Source organism: Perognathus longimembris, chromosome 1, assembly GCF_023159225.1.
Source record: "Perognathus longimembris pacificus isolate PPM17 chromosome 1, ASM2315922v1, whole genome shotgun sequence".
NCBI lineage: Eukaryota > Metazoa > Chordata > Mammalia > Rodentia > Heteromyidae > Perognathus > Perognathus longimembris.
In genome coordinates, this window is record NC_063161.1 from 144,399,716 (window position 1) to 144,422,434 (window position 22,719).

At 51.6% G+C, this 22,719-nt stretch overlaps 1 protein-coding gene across 7 annotated transcripts in view; it reads left to right on the plus strand.

Moving 5' to 3' along the window:
* Positions 1-22,719, plus strand: part of Rgs3 (regulator of G protein signaling 3) — a 142,461-nt gene that overhangs the window by 59,012 nt on the left and 60,730 nt on the right. For 3 of the 7 annotated variants that reach the window (XR_007210043.1, XM_048339714.1, XM_048339726.1), the window contains 2 exons: positions 3,336-3,379; positions 10,002-10,124. Coding sequence is in view for 4 of the 7 variants with exons in the window: in XM_048339714.1 (XP_048195671.1) it covers positions 3,336-3,379; positions 10,002-10,124 (167 nt within the window). In the remaining 3 variants the exon portion in view is untranslated. Of the gene's footprint in view, positions 1-3,335; positions 3,380-10,001; positions 10,125-14,308; positions 18,763-21,419; positions 21,433-22,719 lie in introns of those variants that run through there. The other 4 variants (XM_048339736.1, XM_048339789.1, XR_007210044.1 and 1 more) reach the window with 3 other exon arrangements.

The window sequence follows — 22,719 nt, forward strand, 5'->3', positions numbered from 1 at the left end:
TGAGCCACAGCTCTGTTTCTGTGTCCAGCTTTTTGCTGGCTCATTGGAGACAAGATCATGGACTTTCCTGCCCAGGTTGGCTTCAGATTGGAATCCTCAGATCTCAACCTCCTGAGTAGCTAGGATGAGAGGTGTGAGCCACCATCACTTGGCAATTCCAAGGGTGTTTTTTTTTTTTTTTTTGGTCTCCTTTGTGTCAACACATATGGGGGCAAAGAAGAAGGTAAAGAAGGAATGGGCCTGGCATTTCCAGAAGACTGGGGCTGGCAAGGCTACTCCTTGGTAAGGGACAGTTCACTACATCTGCCTTGTGATTTGTGCAAGTGACCCCCCAGCTCCATTCACCAACCATACTCCCAGGTCTTAGCATGGGATCGGAACATTGTGGGTACCTAGGGTATGTTCATCGGGCTGATGAATGGATGAATGAACAGGAGAGCCTAAGCATGGCATCAACTTGGAAGCTGGGGTACCCCTTCCCCCAGGGCTCTCAGCTGGGGTGGCCTCCTCAGTTCGGGCTTGCCTCCTCCTGCCTCGCCTCCTCCAAGCTTCAGCAGGACTGGATGGCCACGTAATGAGAACAGGCAGAGGGCTGGCGCTAACAATCGGGACATCTCCCGGTCAGCCGGAGCCCATTGTGGCCTCTTCCTGCCTCTGCCGCCTGCTGGCTTTGCTACTCTTTGTGTTTCTGCCTCCCAGGCAGCCGGCATCACACCCACAGTGTGTCTTTTTTGGCCTGCCCTGATCTCAGACGTGGCCTGAAAATATCCAGCTGATTCATGGGCTCCCCAGCCATGACGGGGAGCCGGGTTCCCTTCTCAGCTGCCTAGGCCCAAGCTGCTGGAGTGCTTAGACTTGAGTCTGACTTGGCGGGTGTCTTCTGAGGCATCCTCAGAGCCCACCTCAGTGCTAGCCACTGGGGTGGTTCCTCAAGAAAAATTTTCTAATGTTGGAGCTTGTAACCTGGAGGAGAGACGGAGTGAACCCAGGGTCAGGACCACAGCCTTTGGAGGGTAGCCATCATGTTCATGGGTTCGAATCTCAGTTTTGCCACTTACTGCATGCCTCACACAAGTGTTGGCTTGTGTACATGGGTGAGTGTGCACCCTGGTACCCTTAAGCCTTGAACTCAGGGCCTGTGCACTGTCCTTTAGTTGTTTTTTTTTTTTTTTTTTAGTCTAGGCTAGCGCTCTACCACTGGAGCCACAGCTCTACTATTTGGTGGCTAAGCTGGGGGTAAGAGTTTCATGGACTTTCCTGCCCAGGATATCTTGAACTGCTTTCAGCCTCCTGAGTAGCTAGAATTACAGGCGTGAGCCACCAGTGCCCGGCAAGTTATTTCGCTTCCCTGGCCTCAGTTTTTGTAAGGGGGAGAGGGCAAGAGCCCTTCTCCTCCACCCTAGCTGGTAAGGAGGATTTGGTACATGGTTGAGTTGGGATCTAGGACCAGAAATGAGCCCTCCTGCCTCCTGCTTTCCTGCTGCCGCAGCAGCTCCTCGCTGGCACTCTTGGCTCGTTGGTTTGTTGTTCTTTGTGAGCCTCTGAATCTTGCTGCGCACGGCCCCCAGTCCAGCCTCCTGTCACAGCGCTGCCAGCGCCAGGCCATGATGGGGAGCAGATTCCAGGCGAAGTTTGCATTCACACGCAGGGAGGTCAGGGCAGCTGGGGCAGAGGCCGTGTCACCGCACTGAGAAGTTGTCAAGGTGATCCATCAGTTGTCCCCTGATGAGGAAATCAGCTCCTGCCTCTGTGAGCCTCTTATCCCCTGGCCTTCCCCTCCCTTCCAGATCGTCCTTGGTTCTCTCTGCCAGCTTCCCAAACTGACATTTCTGTCATTTTCTTACACAGATCTCTTTGGCTCTCCCTTGACACTAGGATCTAGAAACTCAAGGAAACACTTCAGTGTGTCCTCCCTCCCTCCCTCCCTCCCTCCCTCCCTCCCTCCCTCCCTCCCTCCCTCCCTCTCTTTCTCCCTCCCTTCCTCCCTCCCCTCCTTCTTCCTTCATTCCCTCCTTCTTTCCTTCCCTCCCTCTCTTTCCCCTCCCCTTTTTCTTTCCCCTTCCCCTTCCCCTTCCCTTCCTCTTTCCCTTTCCCCTTCTCCTTCTCCTTTTCTTTTTTTTGTGTCAGTTCTGGGACTTGAACTGTAGCTAGTAGGCCTTACGCTCTCAGCTTTTGGGCTCAAGGCTAGTGCTCTACCACTTGAGCCGTACCTCTATTTCCAGCTGTAGTTCAAAGCCAGACGAGGAAGAAAGTCCATGAGACTCTTATCTCCAATTAATGAGCAAAAAGCTAGAAGTGGAGCTGTGGCAGAGCCATGGAGAGTACCAGCCTTGGGGTGGGGTGGGGTGGGGAGCTAAGGGACAGCATTTAGGCCTGGAGTTCAAGTCCCAGTAACTGAACATACACACAAAAGATAGCCTAGTCCAGGCATGATGTTTCACACCTGCAATCTCCTGTAGTTAAAGTCCAGCACAGGCAAAAGATTGAGACCCCCATCTCAAAGACAAATTTTTTAAAAAGCAAGAGGATTGGAGTCATGGCTCCAATGGTAGTGCTTGCCTCGCAAGTGGTAGGCCCTGAGTTCAATCCCCAGTTGCAGAGTTGGGAGTCAACCTGCCTAATGAGGTCGATTGCTTTGTCGTGCTGGGAGTTTGCAACCACTCCAGGCCTGGGTCAGACAGTGCTCCACTGGAGATACTTCCAGGATAAATGCTCTGGTTGGGGGAGGGGGCGGGGGGGCGGGAGCTGGGCTTTTCCTCTGCCCTCTCCATTCTTCGTCCCTTGAGCTAAGCCCTTGCTTACGTGGTCAGTATCTTCCAGAGTGTCCTTCTTCTCTCCCTGGAGCTCCAGCCAGGAAAGGCCCTCTTCTAAGAGGGCTCTCAGCCAGGCTGCCCCCAAAGCCTGTCATCTCTCAGATCCTTGCACTATCACATGGCTCCATGCTGAGTTTCAAAATGGTGAAGGCAGTGGAGTGTTGAACTCCACCTCAGAGGTGAGCTGCCTCTCTGTCCTCATTGTAGGGATGTGGGGCGTGGGGGCAGGGGGAGACCTCCTACCATGAGGGCAGCTCCCTGGTCTGGTGCCAGAGGAGGCTCCTGGCTGCCTCTCCTGGGCACATGTTTCCCCCATTCCTTAGGTCAGAAAGACCGGTGGCAAGTGTCTTCCAATGATGCTTTCTGGTTAGTGAGTTATGAACTCTGGTCCAGCCACATCCCTGTCCCCTGCACCTGCCACTTCTGCCCTCTTGTTTCATCCTTCTGGATGAGACTGCGACAGTGCCCAGCCAAGCCCCACGCTTTAGCCAACCCTTAACCCTTCCCTTTGTTCCCTCAAAGGTTCTTCGGAAGACTTGAAGTTCTGCTTGCTGTATCTGGCAGAGGTGAGTTGAACAGAAGGAGAGTGACCTGTGACTTGGTGCTGGAGGGAAGATGACAGGCCAGGTTCTAGACCAGGATTCTGATGTCAGCCTCCACAGAACACCTGCCATGGCTCAGGGCTCAGCCAGGAGGGCTGTTTCTTTCTCTGTAGGCTGTGCACTGGTCCCTACCCACACTGTCTTACTCTGCATGAAAGAGTAGTAGACAGCCCTGCCACGGCCTCTGAGATCCACACCCTCCGCCCCACTTGGGACTCCCCAGCCCTAGCACCTGCAGAGCGAGACTCACGGTGAGGGCGTGGCCTGACAGCTGTGGATCACCCTGTTTGTTTATTTAACATCCTTTCCTCTAGAGATTGTCCTACCTCCCTCGGCTGGTCTCTTTGGTCCTCTTTTTCCAGGAAGTACCACCCACCACCCCTCCTGTAGGTCTTGTCAGTGCTTCAAAGGCCCCGAGATAATTATACCTTTACCTGGGCCAGACAACACAGGCTAAAGCAAACAGTCAGTGTCTGCATTCGGAATGGTACTCATGCAATTGATATTCCTGGTTATCTCAGTCTGCTTGGAAGCTTAGACAGGCTTTGGGGAGCAAAACCAAGCAAAGAGCTTATTGCTTGATATGATTTGATAGATAAAATATGCAGTGGTTTTTTTTTTTTAATTGAAGAAGCTGTTGATGAGATGAAAAATTTGAGAGCCACCAAGCCATAGGCATTCTTTTTATTCTTCTGTGAATTTTCTATTCCCAATCTTGGGCCTACTAATGTATAGACAGGGTGATGCCAAGGGTTCATTAAGTCCATTCCTGTCCTCTGTCTCCACTGAAGCTGACCTCTCCCAGCAGTCTTGAGGGCATCAACACCACTAGGGAGTCTATCTACACAGGCCATCCAGGAGGGCTGACCAAGAGAAGGAAATCATATCTGTGATAGAAAATCTTTTTTTTTTTTTTTTTTTGGCCAGTCCTGGGCCTTGGACTCAGGGCCTGAGCACTGTCCCTGGCTTCTTTTTTTTGCTCAAGGCTAGCAATCTGCCACTTGAGCCACAGCCCCACTTCTGGCCATTTTCTGTATATGTGGTGCTGGGGAATCGAACCCAGGGCCTCATGTATACAAGGCAAGCACTCTTGCCACTAGGCCATATCCCCAGCCCCTAGAAAATCTTTTCTCTAGATCCTCACTAAGATAAGAGGTGTCAGCCTTATTGGGGGAGGGAGGGGTGTCCTTGGAAACCAACCCCTCAGGGAAGATAGGGGCTGAGAACTTGGCTTTGAGAGAAGCAGTAGACCTGGTCAGAGCTGAGCTGGGAACTTGCTTGCCAGCTGGGTTAGGGTTAGCCCCATCTCCATGGAACACAAGGAGTGACCGGTAGAATCTCTTCAGCACTGGAGACTGTCTGGCTCCACAGAGCCAAGTGAGTAGAGAGCAGCTGGGAGGCGCCATGAGCTGGGCCAGGCTCCCTTCCACAATCCCAGCACCATCCTTCCTGACTCCCATCCTCTCCGGAAGTCACTGGAGTGAGGTCTCAGGTGCCCTAATGCCAAGAGAGTTTCCTTCCAGGCTGGGTTTTGTTTTTCTTAGAGAAAAGCACTTCTACATTGAATCTGAAGCCTCCTAGCCCTCTAAAGGGAAGGGATATTGATTTGGGGGCCTTTTATTTCAGTAAAGTGCCAGGTGATCTGACCCTGAGGGGTTGGGAGATGGAAGCTCACAGACAGTTAGAAGCTTCTCTCCTCTCTTAATGGGCTGCTATTTATGAGAGGCAAGTCTGTAATGCAGGCAAGACAAGCTGCCTGCTTGCTCTTAGCCAGGGCATTATTGACATGGGTGGCCTTGGGCCCTAGGGAGCACCCCCCAAACAAATGTCTTCCTTGGAACTTTCACCAGCTAGATTTTCTTCATTGTATGACATCCAGGTTGCACTTCAAGATGAAACCAAGGGAAGAGTCAGGGTTTAGAGAGGGGCTTCCAGTCTATGTTGAGAAAGCCCTAATAGCTTGGGGCTGAAGCTCTGACGGATTGTTCCCTGCTGCCAGGTCCTGGGTCCTTATCCATAGGCCCCTGGACAGGCATCCCTCATCCCTCAGTCCCTTGTGAGTCCATGAGGCAAATGTCTGTGACTGGCTTCAGAGCACTGGGGGTGGGGGGTGGGGCGCACTGGGGCAAAGATAGCTTGTTCAGGACCATTTTCTCCCTCACCAGAAATCTGAGGTTGGTTCTGTTCATTTCTGAGTCTGAACTTTGGAGTTTAGAGGGCCTGGATTTGAGTCTTGGCCCTGCCATTTGCTGAATGATCTTGACGGCAAGTTATCTTGGTGACATCAGGCAGTAAGGCCTACCTTGCAGGATTGTAATAATTAACCGAGACACTTCATCTGGGATACTCAGCACAGAGCCTGGCCCACAGAGTGTTCAGAAAGCGGCGGCTACTATCAGTGTCACAGCAGGAGGAAAGGGCTCTTCATAGTTATTCCCCTCCATTAGAAATATCCCAAAGGGTTGATTGACCTTTTTAAAGGAAAGCTAGGGGAAATGGCCTTGTAACTTGAGCATACACTTTTACCCATAGGACAGATCACAGACTCTTATCTCCAATAAACTACTCAGAAAAAGTTGGAAGTGGCACTGTGGCTCAAGTGGGTAGAATGCTAGCATGAGAAACAATGTCCTGGTGCCTCAACCCTACTGAGCCTGGGCTTCTCATCTGCAGAATGGGACAGCTATGCCTTTCCTCCCTGCCCGCCTGAGGGTCATGGGAAAACAGAATTAAGTGAGAACTGCTTATGTTGACCAGTGAATAAACTTTAGTCACAGATGAAAAATAGGTGTGGGTTACAAAAATAATTTAGGAGCAATGAGATTGGGCAAGATGGGGGCTTAAATAGACTAAAGAGAAGCTGGGAGACTGGTTGGTTTTGCAGATGGCGGTACTTAAGAGTGGGGATCCTGGCCCAGTGCTGACTCCAGGCTTGTGAAGCTGAGAAGCCTCTGTTTAGTCCACCACTAGCTGGTCAGAAGGCATTGCCTCTGAGTGAGTTAAGGAAGGATGCTTTCAGGACATCCTAGGACATAGCACAAGTTGGTATTAAAACCAAGTTGGATCACTTAAAACATATACTGGATTTGGGGGCTGTAGCTGAGTCCTCAATTCAGACGGATATAGGGACCCGGGAGTCTAGCTTTTCTGGAAGGAGCTGGCTCAGTGCTCTCCTGGCCATTCTGCAAAGCTCATGCTTCCAAAAATGTTTTTCCTATTCAAGACCTCCAACCCCCAATCTAGGCTTGGCTTTAGGCGGTGTCTATGAGGCTTTCTGGATCCTCTAGCATTCAGCTTAAGCCCAAAGAGCCTGAAATTTAGTCCTCTGCTGAGACAGGCAATGTAGTTCCCTCTGGGCTTTTTGAAGGAGACTCCGGAGAGGCCCTGGGATAAATCCTTAGGCTGCAATCTTATTGAACTCTATTTAAAATGGCAAAAAAAAAAAATCTGGTTGCCCTCCTCAGGAGGGGTGACTGGGTTTTCCCAAAGGGTGGTGCTCGGTTGGGGAGTGGGCCTCAAGGGGTAGAAATGCCTGCCTAAGGGGTAGTCCCTGAGGGCATCAGCAAGTCACAGTGGTTACAGCAGCTCCTTTGCCAGGCTGGAAGAAACATCAAGGCACTATAGTAAAGTGCCCACCACTGCGGGCACCGTGCCATCGGAGGGGCTGCGTCAGCATCAGGAGACATAGCCCTGTCACCCTGAGAGGCCCTCCCAAGCCTAGGGAGGCTTTCTTGCACTCTTGTACAGAGAGGATATTGGCAGACAGAAGTAAGTACTTGCTTAAAAAGCTGCCAGTGGTGGGGCACTAGTGGCTCATGCCTGTAGGACTAGCTACTTAGGAGGCTGAGATCTGAGGATCAGGGTTCAAAACCAGCTGGGGCAGGAAAGTCCCGGGCTCTTATCTCCAATGAACTACTGGGTAAAAACCAGAAGTGGCACTGTGGTTCAAGTGGTGGACTGCTAATCTTGAGAAAAAGAATCTTAGGGGCAGTGCCCAGGCCCTTAGTTGAAGCCAAAAGATAATAAGTATGTAAATATATAAATATAATAATGATAATAATAGTAAGAAGAAAGTTGCCAATGAACTCTAGAGGCTTGGGGACCCCCTGGCTACTTACATTTTTATTGTAATGGCTTGGCAGTCTAATTGCCTCCTGGACTATCTCTAAGAGAGGAATTCTGTCATCCAGGGGTCTGGTAGTTTTGCCAGGTGGTGAGGACACCTTCCAGGCTTTGGAGAGGAAATCTCAGAGCAAGTGATTCTCCTTGGCTTGGTGTCTTCCCTTTGTGGCTCATTAGCCATTAGACTTAACTAGGCCTTTAGCCTCTCTAAGGTCTCTCTTCCCTTCCATGAATTAGAAATAACAACCTATGCTAACTGAGCATAGTGGTGCACACCTGTAATCCCAGAACCTAGAGGCTTGAGAGAGTTCAGTACAGTGTGGACTATATAGTGAGACCCTCTCTCCAAAAAATAAAGACTGGAGATAGAACTCCATGGTAGAACACTTGGCCGAGTATGCACCAGGCCCTGGGTTTGATCCTCAGAACAATTATTTTTTTAAAAATCCCCAAACAAAACCCAAACTATTTACTCTACCTTCCTCATGGCATCACCAAGATCAAAATGAGATCATGGGTGGAAAAGTGCTTCTGAAAATTGCTAATGAGATGAATTGATATTAAGGTGGAACTCTTGCTTCTGAACAGAAAGAGAAGAGGACACAAAGGCTGAGGGGGATGAGGGGCCTTGAAGAGCCCACATGGTGGGTGACAGCAGGGCTAGGAGACCCAAGCCAGGCCTTTGTTGGGGAGTGATGGCCTGTCCAAGCTGGAAGGGACACAAACCTTGGCCTCAAGGGGCCTCCTGAGACAGAAAGCAGAAGGCATCTGCTCAGCTAGCACCTGCCCCACTAGGCTTTCTCCTCCCTGGGGAGTCTTGGGGCCTTTTGCTGGGTGTGCCCTGCCCTTCTCCCTGCAGTAGGCACAAAGGTTTGAGAAATTGGAGGGTCCACTCCTAAAGCAGAAGCCTCACCTCTCCACCCTGAGGCCTGAGGGCAAAGCTTTGCTCCTTCTCTCCCTGCGCTTTTAGAAAGATAGCTTCTGAGTACATTTCTGCAGGAAAGGAATGGCTGGCACCCTGGAGACCCAGCACAGGAGGTGGCCCTGCTGTCCTTTAGGGTTAGACTGAAGGCAGGGCAGAGAAAGTCCCCAATTAATGCTGTTAGATAACTTCAGCACTGAGCCTTTGCATCTGTTGTCCCTTCTGCCCACAGCAACTTCTCCCAAGCACTTTCCTTGTTGTCTGTTACTGATCAGATCATAGTTCAAGTGTTGGCCCTTATTAGAAGACACCTCTGACCACTTGCAGCTCAAGGACAACCTCCCCACTTAAGACCTCTGTGGTATTTTCCCAGTTGGAATCACATTGTTTCTTTGTTTATGCTTCTGTCCCCATCCCAAGAGTCGGGGCTCAGTCTACCTGATTTACCTCCCATCTGATAAAATACAAGCCAAATTCATTACTGAGAAGCAACAATAGCTGCTGCGCCTGAGATTCCTGATGGCTCTGGGATGTAGGTGATGGCTCCTTTTGTCAGAAAGCTCCAGGCTTCAGGTTGACAGCTAGGAAGTGGCCACACTGGAATTTAAGCCAGGCCTGTCCAATTGCAAAACAAGGAAAAATGGCTTTAGAAACATGGTCCTTTTTGTCTGTTTAAATCCCATCCCATCCTGCTCACATTCTCCACTCTCAGGCTGAGTGCATCTAATCACAGTCCTGTGGGGTGAGAATTAACTTCCAACAGAGGTACAAAAAGGTCCTCCCCATTTCCGGCCTCCCCCCCTCCCAGTGCTGGTGGGAGGAGGGGGACCCCTGGGCTCCTGGCCCCACCCCCTGGGTGTCCTGACTTGCTTCAGGAACCAAGCTTGTGCCACAGCTGGCCTGGGTTTGACCTCATCCCGGAAGTTCCTCTTGACAGCCAGAGCTTACTAAGCCAGTACTTGCCTTGCTAGGCCCAGATGATCAGGGTCCCCTAACAGTTTATAGTTAAAGTGATGGGATTCAAATGACAGTGTGCCAGTATTGCCACGGGGGACTGCCCTTCTAGGCATTTGACTCTTCTAACCTTGGCCTTGGGATCAGAGAGCATGCTGTGAGGGACCCAGGGGTTCAGTGGGGTGGCAGGAGGTCCTGGGTTCACAGAGCATCAGCCTAGGGCCTCAGCCCTCTGGACTCGCCACGTGCTCCCCAGCTGGGCCTTGTGCTGGCTGCCCGTGGGTGACCTCACCATCTCTGTCCTGCAGCTTTCCACAGACCTCCACTGTTGTGGGAGCAGCTGCCCCCTCCCCCAGCCCAGGGGCCCTTGGCTTTCCCGCCTGCCTCTCGCCCCGCTTCTCTGCCCCTCCAGCTGCCCGCATGTCACCGGGGACTTGTGTGCATTTGTAGTTGTTAGAGGCTGCTCTCCTCTCTGCTTCAGCCTCCGCCTCTGGAGCCCAGGGACGGACAGGCTGGGGCTGAAAGCCCCTCGAGTCAGGCAGCAGTCCTGAGCGGTCATTCCTTTCTCTTTGTCTTTGCTGACGTCAGAAGGCAGAGTGCTTATTCACTTTGGAGGCACACTCGCAGGAGCAGAAGAAGAGAGTGTGCTGGTGCCTGTCGGAGAACATTGCCAAGCAGCAACAGCTGGCTGCCTCATCCCCGGAGAGGAAGGTAAGGGCCTGGCCAGCGGCTGCAGCTCTGGCTACTTTGCTTCTTTCCCCTCTGCCAACCCGGTCCACAAGCCTATGAAGGGGGCTTAGACCTTGGCTCTGGGCAGCGAGCGTGGAGTGGTTACCTGTGCTTGAAGGCTGCTCCTCTGGGTTTTTCTGCGGGACCCATCAGTTTTCAGTTCTGTTCTCTGGTTGGCCTACGGCAAGGTTCAGTTTGGCCTCCCTGCCCCTCTGCCATGCCGTGGGACAGCATATTGGTGTTTTTAACAGTGGCTCACGGCAGACATCATTGAGGGTATGTTTGAAGCAGAGCCTGTCATGGTTCGATGCAGTCCAGAGTCCAGTGGAGCTGAGTTTGGACTGCTGGGGACTGGGAACTGGCCATCTGGGGCAGCAGGAAGATCAGAGATGGGCAGTAGGGACTGATGTGGGCGGGCACAGCCCCATGTCTGTGACAGAGGGTGATGGGATGGGAACTGGAGCTCAGCCTTCTCCTTTGATACAAGCCACAGGTCAGAGTCATACGTTCTGATTTGTGAATCGCTCACTCACAAATGGTCCCTTTCCTGGGTAAGTGTTGGCCATTTAGACTCAGTGTGGTTGGCTGTAAAAGTTGCCAAGGTGCCACGATTGTGGTGGATCTGGAGGAACAGGTAAATGAGAGGGGCTGCTGTGGTAAACCTGTTGGTTTTGTGGATTCTCAGGTATTTAGCCTGCCATGCCTCATGCCCCAGGCTTAGTATGATGGGCAAGTGGACAGGAGGTGGGGAAAGAGGTGGCTGAGAGCTGCTCCTAGCAGAGGTGGACAATAGCTACTGAGTTCTTGGCAAAGAGGGTGAAAATATGAGAATTACATCACCCTAGACGGGCTGGGCACGTGGCTTAGTGGTCAAGTGCTTGCCTAGCATGCATGAAGCCCTGCGTTCAATTCCTCAGTACCACATACACAGAAAAAAAAAGCCAGAAGTGGCACTGTGGCTCAAGTGGTAGAGTGGTAGCCTTGAGCAAAAGAAGCTCAGAAACAGTGCCTAGGCCCTGAGTTCAAGCGCCAGGACTTGCAAACAACAACAACAACAACAACAACAACCCCAAAATCACCCTAGACTTTGGAAGTTAACTTTACGCTGGCCATGGGCAAGAATGAGAGAAGACAGTGGAATTCCTGAGTCAAACTCCACAACTGGCTGGCAGTGCAACCCTGGACAAGTCACTCTGCTGCTTTGTAGTCCCCCTCAGTAACATGGGGATAGATTCTTCCTAGATTGTTGTAAGGACTAAAGGAAAGATCACATATATAGTGCATAGCATAGTCCCTGGTATGTAGTAGGTGCTCGCCTAACCAAAGCTGTGGGGATGTACTCCTCTCCACAGGCAGCACTGGGTGGGGATGTCCCCACAGTCTGTGAGTGGTTCTAGGCTGCCGTGCCCCAGGTATGGGGGTTGACCCTTCACTGGGGCAGCTCCTGGGACACCGAATGTCTTTTCTGTGGGCTTGCTGCTTCCTCTGTTCTGGCAGAAGGAATTCTTTGTGCTTCGGCTTGAGAATTTGCTGGCTCTGGGGGTAGGTCTGCCACAGCTCCTCAATGCCTTCCAGATTGTCCATTGTGGGGTTATGAGGTGGAGAGTGCCTGAAGGTGGCTGTGTCTGAGATAGGGTCCCATGGGGGCATCCCTGTGGCCAGGCTGCAGCTGGACCCCTGGTCACACTAAGTTAGAGGAGTGGCATGTGCAGACAGGCGGGCCTGGTAACCGGGGCAGCCTCAGAGCCCCCTCGTGGACCTGAGACCCAGGCTCTGCCCAGATCAAACACCTGCCTGATCCTACCCTTCATGTGAGGCGGACCCCTGGAGAGCCTGGCTGTTCTGCCCTCCCTACCTCCACCCCTTCCACACCCACTTAAAGAGTTTTAGCAACTGATTTTCTCTAGTCACTTACAGATTGCTTCCTGAGAGAAGTTCCATTAAATACAGTTCTCTCCAGGAAAGCTTTCGCGGACTTTTATGACTGCCCCCCCCCCCCCCCAGCCTTGTTCTCCACTTGTACTCAGACCGTGAACCTTAAGGGCTGGCCCACAGCTGACTGTCCTAGGGGAAGGGAAAAGTCAAGGCCACGCAGGGCTCAGAAACTGGCTCTTGCATTTCAGGCTGCAAAGTCCTGCTTAACTGATGGCTTGAGTCCTTCCTGAGCAGCGTGCCCTTCCCCCTCTTGAGTTTTCTATGTAAACAGTTGCCTAAGCACCTGCCCTATTCATAGGGCTCTGCTGGGAAAGGGGTTGCATAAGGCACCACCACCCCCAACTCCTATGCTTCCCCTTCACACCCCTGTCCCCCTGCTCCTTTTCTCAGTGTTGTTGATCCCCTGTAATAGGAGCAATCCTTCCACCACCCTCAAGTATGGTAAAGCTCTTCCTTTGCAAATTCACAAATGGGTCAACGCAATCTGCCTGCCTTGTTGGGAAGGATGGAGGAGGAGACAGTGGAAGATGGACTGCAAATAAGAGCACAGAGGCCCATGTTGTCACACCCAAGCGTAGCCTCTGGCACCCACTTCCTGCTCTGGCCTTAGAGGTCCCCTCATGAGTTCTTTCTGGCTCTTCGGCTCTTCGGGTTTTGTGTTGGTCTTGAGAGCTGAGGCCCTGGGGCCATCCAGTCTCCCTCAGGGATCAGTGCCCTGAAGTTTCTGTGTAATGTGCTTCCTGTGGCATCTGCTGCCCCAGCCAGAGCTGCTCTCCTTGTAGGGGTGACAAGGAGCCGGCACGGGCTTGCTTATAGCTTGGTCCCAGCAGAGGCAGGGAAGATGCGGGGGGGTGGGGAGGATGGACCCGGCTCACATCTCTGCTCTGTTGCCTTTCTCCTGCTCACTCTTTGCCGGCCAGCATTGGTGGGGAGGCTGAAGAGGACTGTGGGTGAGCCTGAAGGCTCTCTGCTACTGTAGCAACAAATGACCCGCCTCCTCTCCCATCCTAGCTTTCCACCCCTGAGCACCCTCCTTCCTCTGCTGAACTCTGCCCATCTTGCCTCATTATCAGTCCCTGGAGGGCATCTACCTTTCTTCTGCCTGGATAACAGCCCGCATTCAGCACTAAACTCCCAGCACTGCTGTGATGCTTCTCATTAGATCGGCTCAGTCCTGGTCCCTCCTGTGGCCAGCTGTGCTCTTAGCTGATGGGGTGAGACAGGCATATTGATTTTGATTATTCAATCAAATACACATAATGAACGTGTTCGACATTGCTGGAGGTCTTTTGGGGTCATAGAGATGAATGGGACACGATCCCTGTCCTTCTGGACGTCTCCTTCTAATTAGTGAGGTAATAGGATGCTGAGGTGGTAATCTCAGCAGCAGAGGCCAGGCCTGAAGGTCTGATGGTGGGCCAGGGGTCCTAGCTGCCCATCTGTGGTCCCCACAGTGCATCTTTTACTGGGTATCTCATGTACATGATACCAGGCTGGCATCCAGAAACTTCTGAGCAGAGTAGGCTTATTCCAGCCCTCACAGAGCTGAGAGCAAGAAGTAGAGGACATATGTTCGGATTGGCCTCATCCTCAGGTGGGCCTTGGGCTCCCCCCGGGCTCTATGGTAGGAATGTGCAGAGGAATCTATCATATTCTTTTCTTGGGAGATGACACTCTAGTGGCAGAGACAAATATGGTAACTGTTCAAAATAACCCAGTAGCGATAGCATATCAGGCAAACTACCTAGAGTGCCTGACAATGTTTTGTCAGCAGAGTGGGTGGATTAGCTGGGCTCCTGTGAGGGCTAACATGACCACATGCTTGGCAAAGGGACTCACACGAAGACTGTAACCTGCCTGCTGCCCACTGCCCTCGCTATCTGTAAATGATGTCTGGGGAGGAAGATACACTGGGCATCCTTTACTGATGTTGATGTGATGCTCTGAGTTCAAGTGATGGCTACTCCTTATCACTTTCCTGGTAGTTACATGCTGGGTTCCAAGACCCAGGCAGGGAAACTAAGGCCTCCTTTCCGGCTGTATGACTTCCAGATGTGATGCTGGCTTGTATGCCACCTTGTCACATCCTCGGGGGCAGCTAGAAATAGACAGGCCTTTGAGATGCCAGGAACTGTCTGAGTACTTTAGAAAGGAACAGAGGCAGATCATGGATGGAGTCAGGCAGCCCAGCCTGAGCAGTGAGCTAATTCCAGTTCTGTCTGGTTCCACAGAAACTCCACCCTTACAGCTCTCTCCAGCAGGAGATGGGGCCAGTCAACTCCACCAATGCTACCCAGGATAGAAGCTTTACCTCATCAGGACAGACTCTGATTGGCTGAGCAAACCCAAGGGCGGGACTCTGCTTCTGGCAACTTAACCATTTCTGGGGCATCCCCTACCACACAGTAACCTCACTGCAAATGGACCCTAAATGGAGGACCAAGATGGTGGGCCACGGGTGGCCCGAAGGGAGTGGGTTGAGGGTGTGTGACTGACAGCAGGAGGAACAGTGGTGTGAGAGGCCTGTGGCAGCAGGCAGTCCCCCATGGAGAAGACTCAGAAGCGCATTCTCTCCCAGGAGAGGAGGCTGTGTGGCTTCGCCGGGGCTTCCTGCCCCGGGGGCAGCAGGAGAGGTTACTCGGATAGAGAACAACGCCATGGCCTGCCGCTGCCAGAAGACATCTCATTTCATCTGGACACATCCCCCCACCACCCCCTGCCCCATGTATGCTGTGGACATTGGGGATGTCACCTTTGCACCAGGCACTGTGCTAGGAGCTGGGGACATTATGGAAAACCAGATGGACGTGGTTTCTACCCTCATGAGGACTCCAGCAGAGAGAGAGCAGTAAATAAATCACCACCAGCATGCAGGAGAACTCACCTCACACTGGGAAAGGCATCGCAGATGCCTTCAGTGAGCCCTGTCTAGACTGTTTCATGTGGGGTGCGGTATGGGAAGGACATAGCCTGTACACCGAGGCCTGTGGGCAAGAAAGCAGCTAGCTAGCTAAGGACTCAGGAGAGAGCAGTCCAGATAGACACAACAGTGCCCAAAGACGTCCTGAGCCGGGAAAGAGTGCCATTTGCTGGATTTGTGGAGAAAGGCCAGCATGGGTCTACCAGGGACCTTGGGGAATGACTGATTTTATTCTAGATACAGTGGCAGTTTCGGAAGGCTTCTGAGGGAAGGAAGTCATAGAGTCTCGGATACAGGTCATTTTGCCAATGGGAGGGATCTAAGGGTGTGTAAGACCAGCTAGGGGCTCCCTTAAGTCCTCCAGATGAGGGGCGATAATGATTATCCTGATGATTATCCTGGAGTAGTGGGTCGATTTCCAGGCTGTGGGATGAGAAGAGATGATTATCCCTTCCCTTGATCCCCATCCTCTGCTGAGTCTTGCTCTGTCCGTGACATGAGAGAGGCTTGGGGCCTTCTTCACAGAGCCCCCTCCCTTCTGGTTGAGTTCTGGGAGCCAGGACACTCAGCCTGGCCAAGGTGGGAAGGTTCTCCGCCCTCAGTTCTCTTCTGGGTTGCTGGCTCCGCACCGCTATCCTGTGACCCGGTGCTGTGGAATCTGCCTTTGCTTGCTGTGGCACCCACTGTGCCTCGAGGCCATAGGAAGCTCTCTCAAAGGGACAGCAGTGAAGAGCCAGCCCGTTCACCGCCCTCCACCGGCCTAGATCAGAACTGAGCAGCTCCCACACCCATTTTCCAACTGCCAAGACCCAGAAGAAGACAAGCACAGGCCAGGCCTGGGAACACGGCTCATGGACAAAAGGCCAGCTGTAGGACCAGGAAGGAAAATGAGTCAGAAAGGAGAAGCAGAAGAGACGGTGCGGCCAGAAAAGCCCCCTGACCCTGGACAGTCTATGTCATTGTGTAAGTCCTCGGTGTCTTCAAAGAAAGCTCTTAGGAACCTTGTGTCTGCTCAGTTGCTGGGGTCACCAGAACCCTAAAATGATGGTCTAGAAGAGAGTACATCTCCCAGTTAACATGCATCCCAGTGGAAGAAAGCTCAGATGAGCCTTGAACGGAGATGGAAGAGGTCTGCTGGTGACCAGGCCAGGGCCCCAGCCAGCAGGGAAAGAGCTGCTGCCTGGATTGGGCAAGAGGCCCAATGATACCCAGCCTCTCTGCCTGCTGGGGCCTGGCCTGGAGGGCAAATCAGAGCGACTGAGCGGCTGGGTCTGCATAGACAGCCAGCTGTACTTTGATTTCATTTGATTCCCTTGCACAATGACATTAAGGGCAGCGTGCAGCACAGGGAAATCACTTGTCTGGGAAAGCAACAAGCCTTGTCTCTCCTCTGTCCTGCAGATAGGCGCAGATGACAGGAGCTCTGGCCACAGGGCAATAGGGAATGTGACTGTAGCACTTCAGCCCTGGGGATGTCACCTCCTGGCTTGTCTTGACAAGCTGCTGGCTGGATCAGACACTACCATCAAGTTCCCAGGCCTGCTTCCTGGTGGGGAGGAAGTGGTCCTGCACTCCAGGTCGGGCCCTGGGCTGGCCTGCTCAGCCACTGTGGTGAGCCACAGCGCCATTGCTGCTCTGCTTCGTGAATCGATGCAACAATTAATTTGGCTCCATGGGCTCAAGAAGATGAAATACGACCTGGTGGCCACTGTTCTTCAGTATCCCGGTCCACCCCAGCTGTTCAAGATGATGCACAAGCTATCAAAATTGCATTGGAGAGTCATAATCACGGGAAACATGGCCAGAGCCCCTCCCTGCCCCATAAATCACGCTAAGAAGCACACAATGGCCTCTTTCCTGATGGGCCAATTGTCTTGGTGTGGTGTCTCGGGCCCAGGAGCTGGGAGGATGGACACACAACCATTTATTGTTGAAAAGCCCGTCTGTGTGATTTGAATACAAAGCGACCTTTTTAGTTCTCTGCACACCCTCTGCTCCTTGTTCATGTTTCTTACATCTCAGTCTCGGGGCCTTTGAAACACATCTTTCCTGTACATTTTCATGCCTGGGATTTTTTTTTTTTTTTTTTGCCTTTCTGAGTTGGGGCACTAGAGACCTTTTTGCAAATAATGGCATTTATTTATTTTGTATTTTATTTTCTCCTTCCCTCTAAATTTTGCCATCCCATGACCCTAAGGCACCAAGAGGGTCTTACGAGGAAATACAGGCAGTTTTGCTAAGTGGGGAGGGAATTCCCATAGTAAGAACCCCACGATGAACTTGGGCTTTGAAGCCAGATAGCAGTGGGGGTCCCCCCAGCCTTGATTTCCTCCAAGTCAACTGGAAGGTTCTTTTCCTGGATGAAAAGAGACCGAGGCTCAGAGAAGTGAAGTGATTCCTCTCCAGCTCAGGTCTTCTAGCCTAATTCATTGCTCTTTCTAGATACAAAGGTTGGCCTGAGGGATGGAAGGGAAAGACGCTCACTGACTTACCTTCTCCAGGGAGAGACGGGAGTCAGGTACCAGCGTGACTCAAATCATGACCCTTCTAGCTGCCCAGGGGTTTGTGTTGGATAAATAAAATGAGATGGCTATTTTCTTGGTGGACAATTGGCTTCCCTGCGGGGTGACCCAAACATAATAGGTCAATCTCTTCTCACGATGCTGATAAAAGCTTGATGAGAAGACAGACTGGAAGTTGGAGGGTGGGGAGCGTACTGGAATGGGTGGGGCTTGCCCCTCCCCCCTGAGCCCAGCGTTCAAGGGGATCAGCAGACTCAGCCTTGGGGATGCTGGGAAGTATTGGAATGTGGCCAGAAGGCCCCACTGTCTGGCCTTCACCCTGTGCCCAGCCAAGGGCAGAAGAGGGCCTGTGCCCGCTGATTCTCTCTACCAGAATTTGTGCCCAGATTTTGCTAATTGGCTAATTTACCATCTTGGCTCTTAGTGTCCAGGAATCAGATGGATTGGATTTCAGTGCCCCACCCTACCCTACCCAAGCAAGCTCTTCTCTCCAAAAGCTCAACCATTTTCCCGGTGGCCTCCAGCTCTCCTGGAGCTTCTCTTGCTACTGGCTGGGCTGAGGACAGACTGCCTTTCTTGCCGTCTTCTTTTTGGGGCTCAGCCATGTTGTTATTCATCCTTCAGTCACTTTTGAGGAGCACAGAACAATCTTTCCCTCTGTCCTGTCTTGTCCTTCTATTTCCGCAAACGTGTCTCTGAAGAAGGTTTCCCTCTGCCCTCTTACCATCCCCAGATTCTTGGTTTAAGGTAGAGTGAAAACACTAGGTAATCTGAAGAGCTTTCCTACTGTGAGCCAGGCACGGCGCCCAGCTTTTGACGCACATTGTCTTTTTTAATCCTCGCTGTGCCCTGTTGGGCTTGTGATCCTCTAACAGACTGACTCCTGTGATGCCCGGCTTGTAGACGAAGATCATGCTTTGTCTTAGAGAAGTTAAGAGACTAGCCCAAGATCATACAGTGAGTCTGGCAGCCCAGTTGCGGAATATCTGCCTTCATTTATTCTACTCTACAGTTTCGTTTTCTTGTGACCGTTGACCATCTCCAGTGAGGAGCCAGGAAGCTGGGCGGTCCCATTCCTACTAAAGACCATCACTGGAGGCCCGGTCCAGGTTTCTGCACGGCTTCCCTGAAGCCTGGCCAAGAGGGGCTATTTCCCCAAAGTTTATGTGTCCATTCAGGGTTGTGTCCCCTCGCCACCCCCGCCTCGACCGCCTGGTGCTTCCTGCCCATCTCTGCTATCCCTGCTGAATGCATCCATAGCGTTTGAGGTTAACACCTCTTCTAGACACCTTTCTTAGCCATATGCCCGAAGCTACTGCTTCTCCAAGTCCTCCCCGCCCCCCACCCCGAGGATTTCTCTCCTCCTTAGCTCACCGTGGTAGGCAGGCACCCCTTCCCCGCAGGCTCCTTGGGAGCAAGTGGGGGCCAGGCCTTACTTGTCTTTCATTCTGCTCTCGCCTGGCCCATCATACGTGCTCAGTAACTACTGCGGAATTGAATCAGGTTGCATAGTTCAACTTCCCTTCTATCCCAGAAGCTAGATGAAGAAGCAGGATCAGAAAGCGGAAGTGACCTGGTGTTCGGGTCAGGGACAAGTGTCAAGGTGTCAGAGCCAGAAGTCCACCTCAGATCAGCTGACTTTTGGCTCAGAGCTTTTTCTATAGCTCTGCAGATAGCAGAGCAGGCCTGGTTCCCTGGTGGGTTCGTTTAACAACCTGTAGGTTTGCTTGAAGGCCACGATAACACCATATTCCCGTGCTGACATGGGCATCCCCAGAGGAAAGCAAACCTAAGGAGAACTGCTATGTGGTTCTCTTCCCCAGGTTTGAGTTTTCCTCTTGCTGAACGCCTTGCGCAAGAGTAAAATTTGGAAGGCTTTTGCTTGAGTATTGACTCAGCTAGTATTTACTGTGTGACCTTGGGCAAATTACCTTTTATTTCTGATCTAGAGAAGGAACTGGTACAGGTTCATCTTGGCCACTACCAGGCACAGACATGACCTGGCCCCCAGAAACAGTTCTGCCTGGGGTTTCAGAGGAGAGGAAGGTCAGGGTTTGGAACCCACAGGACTGTAGAGCAAGCAAAAGCAAGCAAGCAGATAAATACTTCACAATTGAAACAGGAGTGTGTTGATATGAAAACGTTGTACCTGGTCAGTACCCACCGTGAACACATAGGTATGGTTATAGAGTTGACTCTCCTCCCCACCAGAATGGCCTCTTTCCCACCATCTTGGAGTAATGACCACAAAGCCCTCTCCCATTCAGCACCTTCTCTATCCTTCTGGCCTTTCTGAGCTGCTCTGTATGCAGAGGCCTTGTTAGACTTCACATATAAAAATGGACAAGCATGTTCTTTTTTTTTGGTGGGTACTGGCTTTGAACTCAGGGCCTCTTGTTTGCTCGGCTTACTCTGTTGGCACTCTCCTCCTTGAATTGTATCTCCAGCCTGTTGTTTTTTGTTTGTTTTTGTCTTGTGCTGGTTATTTTGGAGATGAAGTCTCCTAGACTTTTCTGTACAGGCTGGCTTTAAAGTGAGACCCTTCAGTTCTCAGCCTCTTGAGTAGCTGGGATTACAGGTGTGAGCTACCGGTGTCCAGCTCTTCGAGCTTGCTGACTACTGGTTTATGGCATCAGGCCCTCTTGTGAGGGGATCTCTGGCTTCCATCTTTAGCTCTTTGGTTTTCAGTAGGGTTGGAAGTCCTCTGTAGATCCTCACTAGGAGCCAGCCTCTTTCTCATCACCCTTATTCTGTCTTCCATTGTTCCAATGATCTACTCCACCAATGATCTACTCCGTTGGGGGTTTGTTCTATGATTACAGTTCAGTTTCCCACCACTTCCTGGTGGCACAACATTGTGGATGAAGTAGGCTAGCCTAAGAAGCTGACCACCAAACACAGCACCATTTTCAGTGGGAAATAAGTTCTGAGACCTGTAATCAATGCTCAGAATACTTGGGGATCACAACCCAGCACCTGCTTAAAAGCATAGAATATACTTCTGTTGAGGGATTCAAATTTTGTTTAAACCATAGAGATTGTTTTTCTCCAACTGGGACTGGAACTCGGTATCTGACCCTTCCATTCGTTGGCTGGTGCTCTACCACTCAAGCTGTGCCTCCAATCTCAAACCATAGACTTTGGAGGTGGCACTTTAGCCTCCCCCACCCACTCCTGAGATTAATCAACTACCAAAATGCTTTGTAAAAAACCAAGATTAAGAGAGCAAGAGCTTGGCCAAAGGCATGTGGCTAGTGACTCTGCCAGGCGGAGGGTGCCGAGGGGCACAGTTGGTCGTTGATAGCTCTTCCCGTCCACTCAGAGACCCACTGTGGTGTTAGGAAACGCCAGCCGCCACTCTGGGCTGTCACCATGAGGAACCAGCCGGGCTCAGGGGGAGAGGTTGTCTGGTGGGCTGGCTTGTCTAGAAAATTCCTGGCGTGTTCTTGCTGGAGCGGAATGAATGGGTTGCTGTGTTTTACCTGGAGCTGGAGTGTGGCTGGGCTGTGAAGACACTCCCTGTGGATCGGCCTAAAAATAGCAGTGGGAACGCTGGGAAAGGAAGAGGAGGGGGCTCCTCCGGGACGCCTGGTCCCCCTTCCTCTTCCTGCCAGGCCCCTAGGTAAGGAAGTCTCACAGAAGCCCAGAATGCAGACCCGGGAGGCTCCTGGAGCCATCCGTCCCTCACCCCTCTCCTCATTGCCAGCCCGAAGGGTGGGGGAGGACAGGCCTGTCGCCCCGGAGCCTGGGGACACACTCCCAGAAGGCAGGCTGTTTTCCTCCGGCTGTTTCCGAGGCAGCCTCGGGCCTTTGGAGGGTTTCCTCCACTGCATCTGGGGCACAGGGCCTGGGAACCCCTGGGACGGGATGTGCTTGGGCTTCCGGAGCATCGCCCTGCAGGCGAGGAGTCCCCACAAATGGTCCAGCCTACAGCTGACCTCAGTCAGCACCACGCCTGGCCCTTGCTGGGGGCCCTTGCTGACTTGTCCCCCTGTCAAGTCCCACACCACAGCAGGGACGGAGGTCAAGGAGCAGCGCACACAGTCCTGGCCAGCCAGAGACAGATCTCCGGAGACAGACAGGCACCGCCCAGGGCCTGTGGCAGGCTGGCTAGGGGGCCAAGCAGCCTGGCCTCTCACTAGCTTTGGGGTTAGCTGTAAAATGAAGCAAGATTGTCTATCCCACACATTCTCTCAATGAACAGCTTGGATGGTCGTACAAAGCCAGTCCCCAAAATAGGGCTTGCAATACCCCCTCCCCCGAGACCTCTCCCACAGGGACACAGCAGGGTTATTATTCTTTTTAAGCTGTTGACTCTTTTTTGGGGGGTGGGAGGGGGGAGTTCAAGAAGTAACTCCTGTAATCCATGTTTATCATGAAGACAACATTCCATACTGGGAGAAGGAACCCAGCTTTGCCCTTCATCCCAGCGCCCAGAGATAATCACTGTTAACATATTGAAATATATTCTGTCGGGCACTTGTTTATATATAGATAATTCTTATTTGTAAATCCGGATTACTCGTACAATTTTGTAATGTATTTTTTTAACAGGATAATGTATTCGCATTTCCCTGTCAAATAAATAAATATTCTTCTGCAACATTATTTTTAGTGCCTGCAGAGTATTTCATTGTGTAGATGAAACATGATTTAAGTCATCTGTAGTAGTCCAATATTTAGGTTGTCTCTAATTTTTCCTGAAATAAAATTCCCTGTGGATATCTCAGTATCCAATCACCCAGTGCAATGCCTAGTACATGTTTGACTCTCAACAAATATTTGTTGAGCAAATGAATGTTTTGTTGGGACACATTCCGGGTCATGGAATTTCTGGGTGGAGGTGTGTATATATGTAATTAGACTCTTGATCCTGTTCTTGAATCACTCTTTAGAATATACCAATTTTTCTTCCTTGCTTGCTTCTTCCTTCCCTCCCTTCTTTCCTTCTTCCCTCCCTCCTTTCTTCCCTTTTTTCTTTTCTTGTCTTTTTCTAGTACGGGGGCTTGGACTCTCAGGGCTTGGGCACAGTCCCTTAAATTTTTCATTCAAAGCTAGTGCTCTACCACTTGAGCTATACTTCCACATCTGGCTTTTTGGTAGTTAATTGTAGATAACAGTCAGCCCAGGCTAACTGCAAACTATGATCCTCAGATCTCAGCCTCCTGAATAGCTAGGATTACAGGTGTGAGCCACCCAC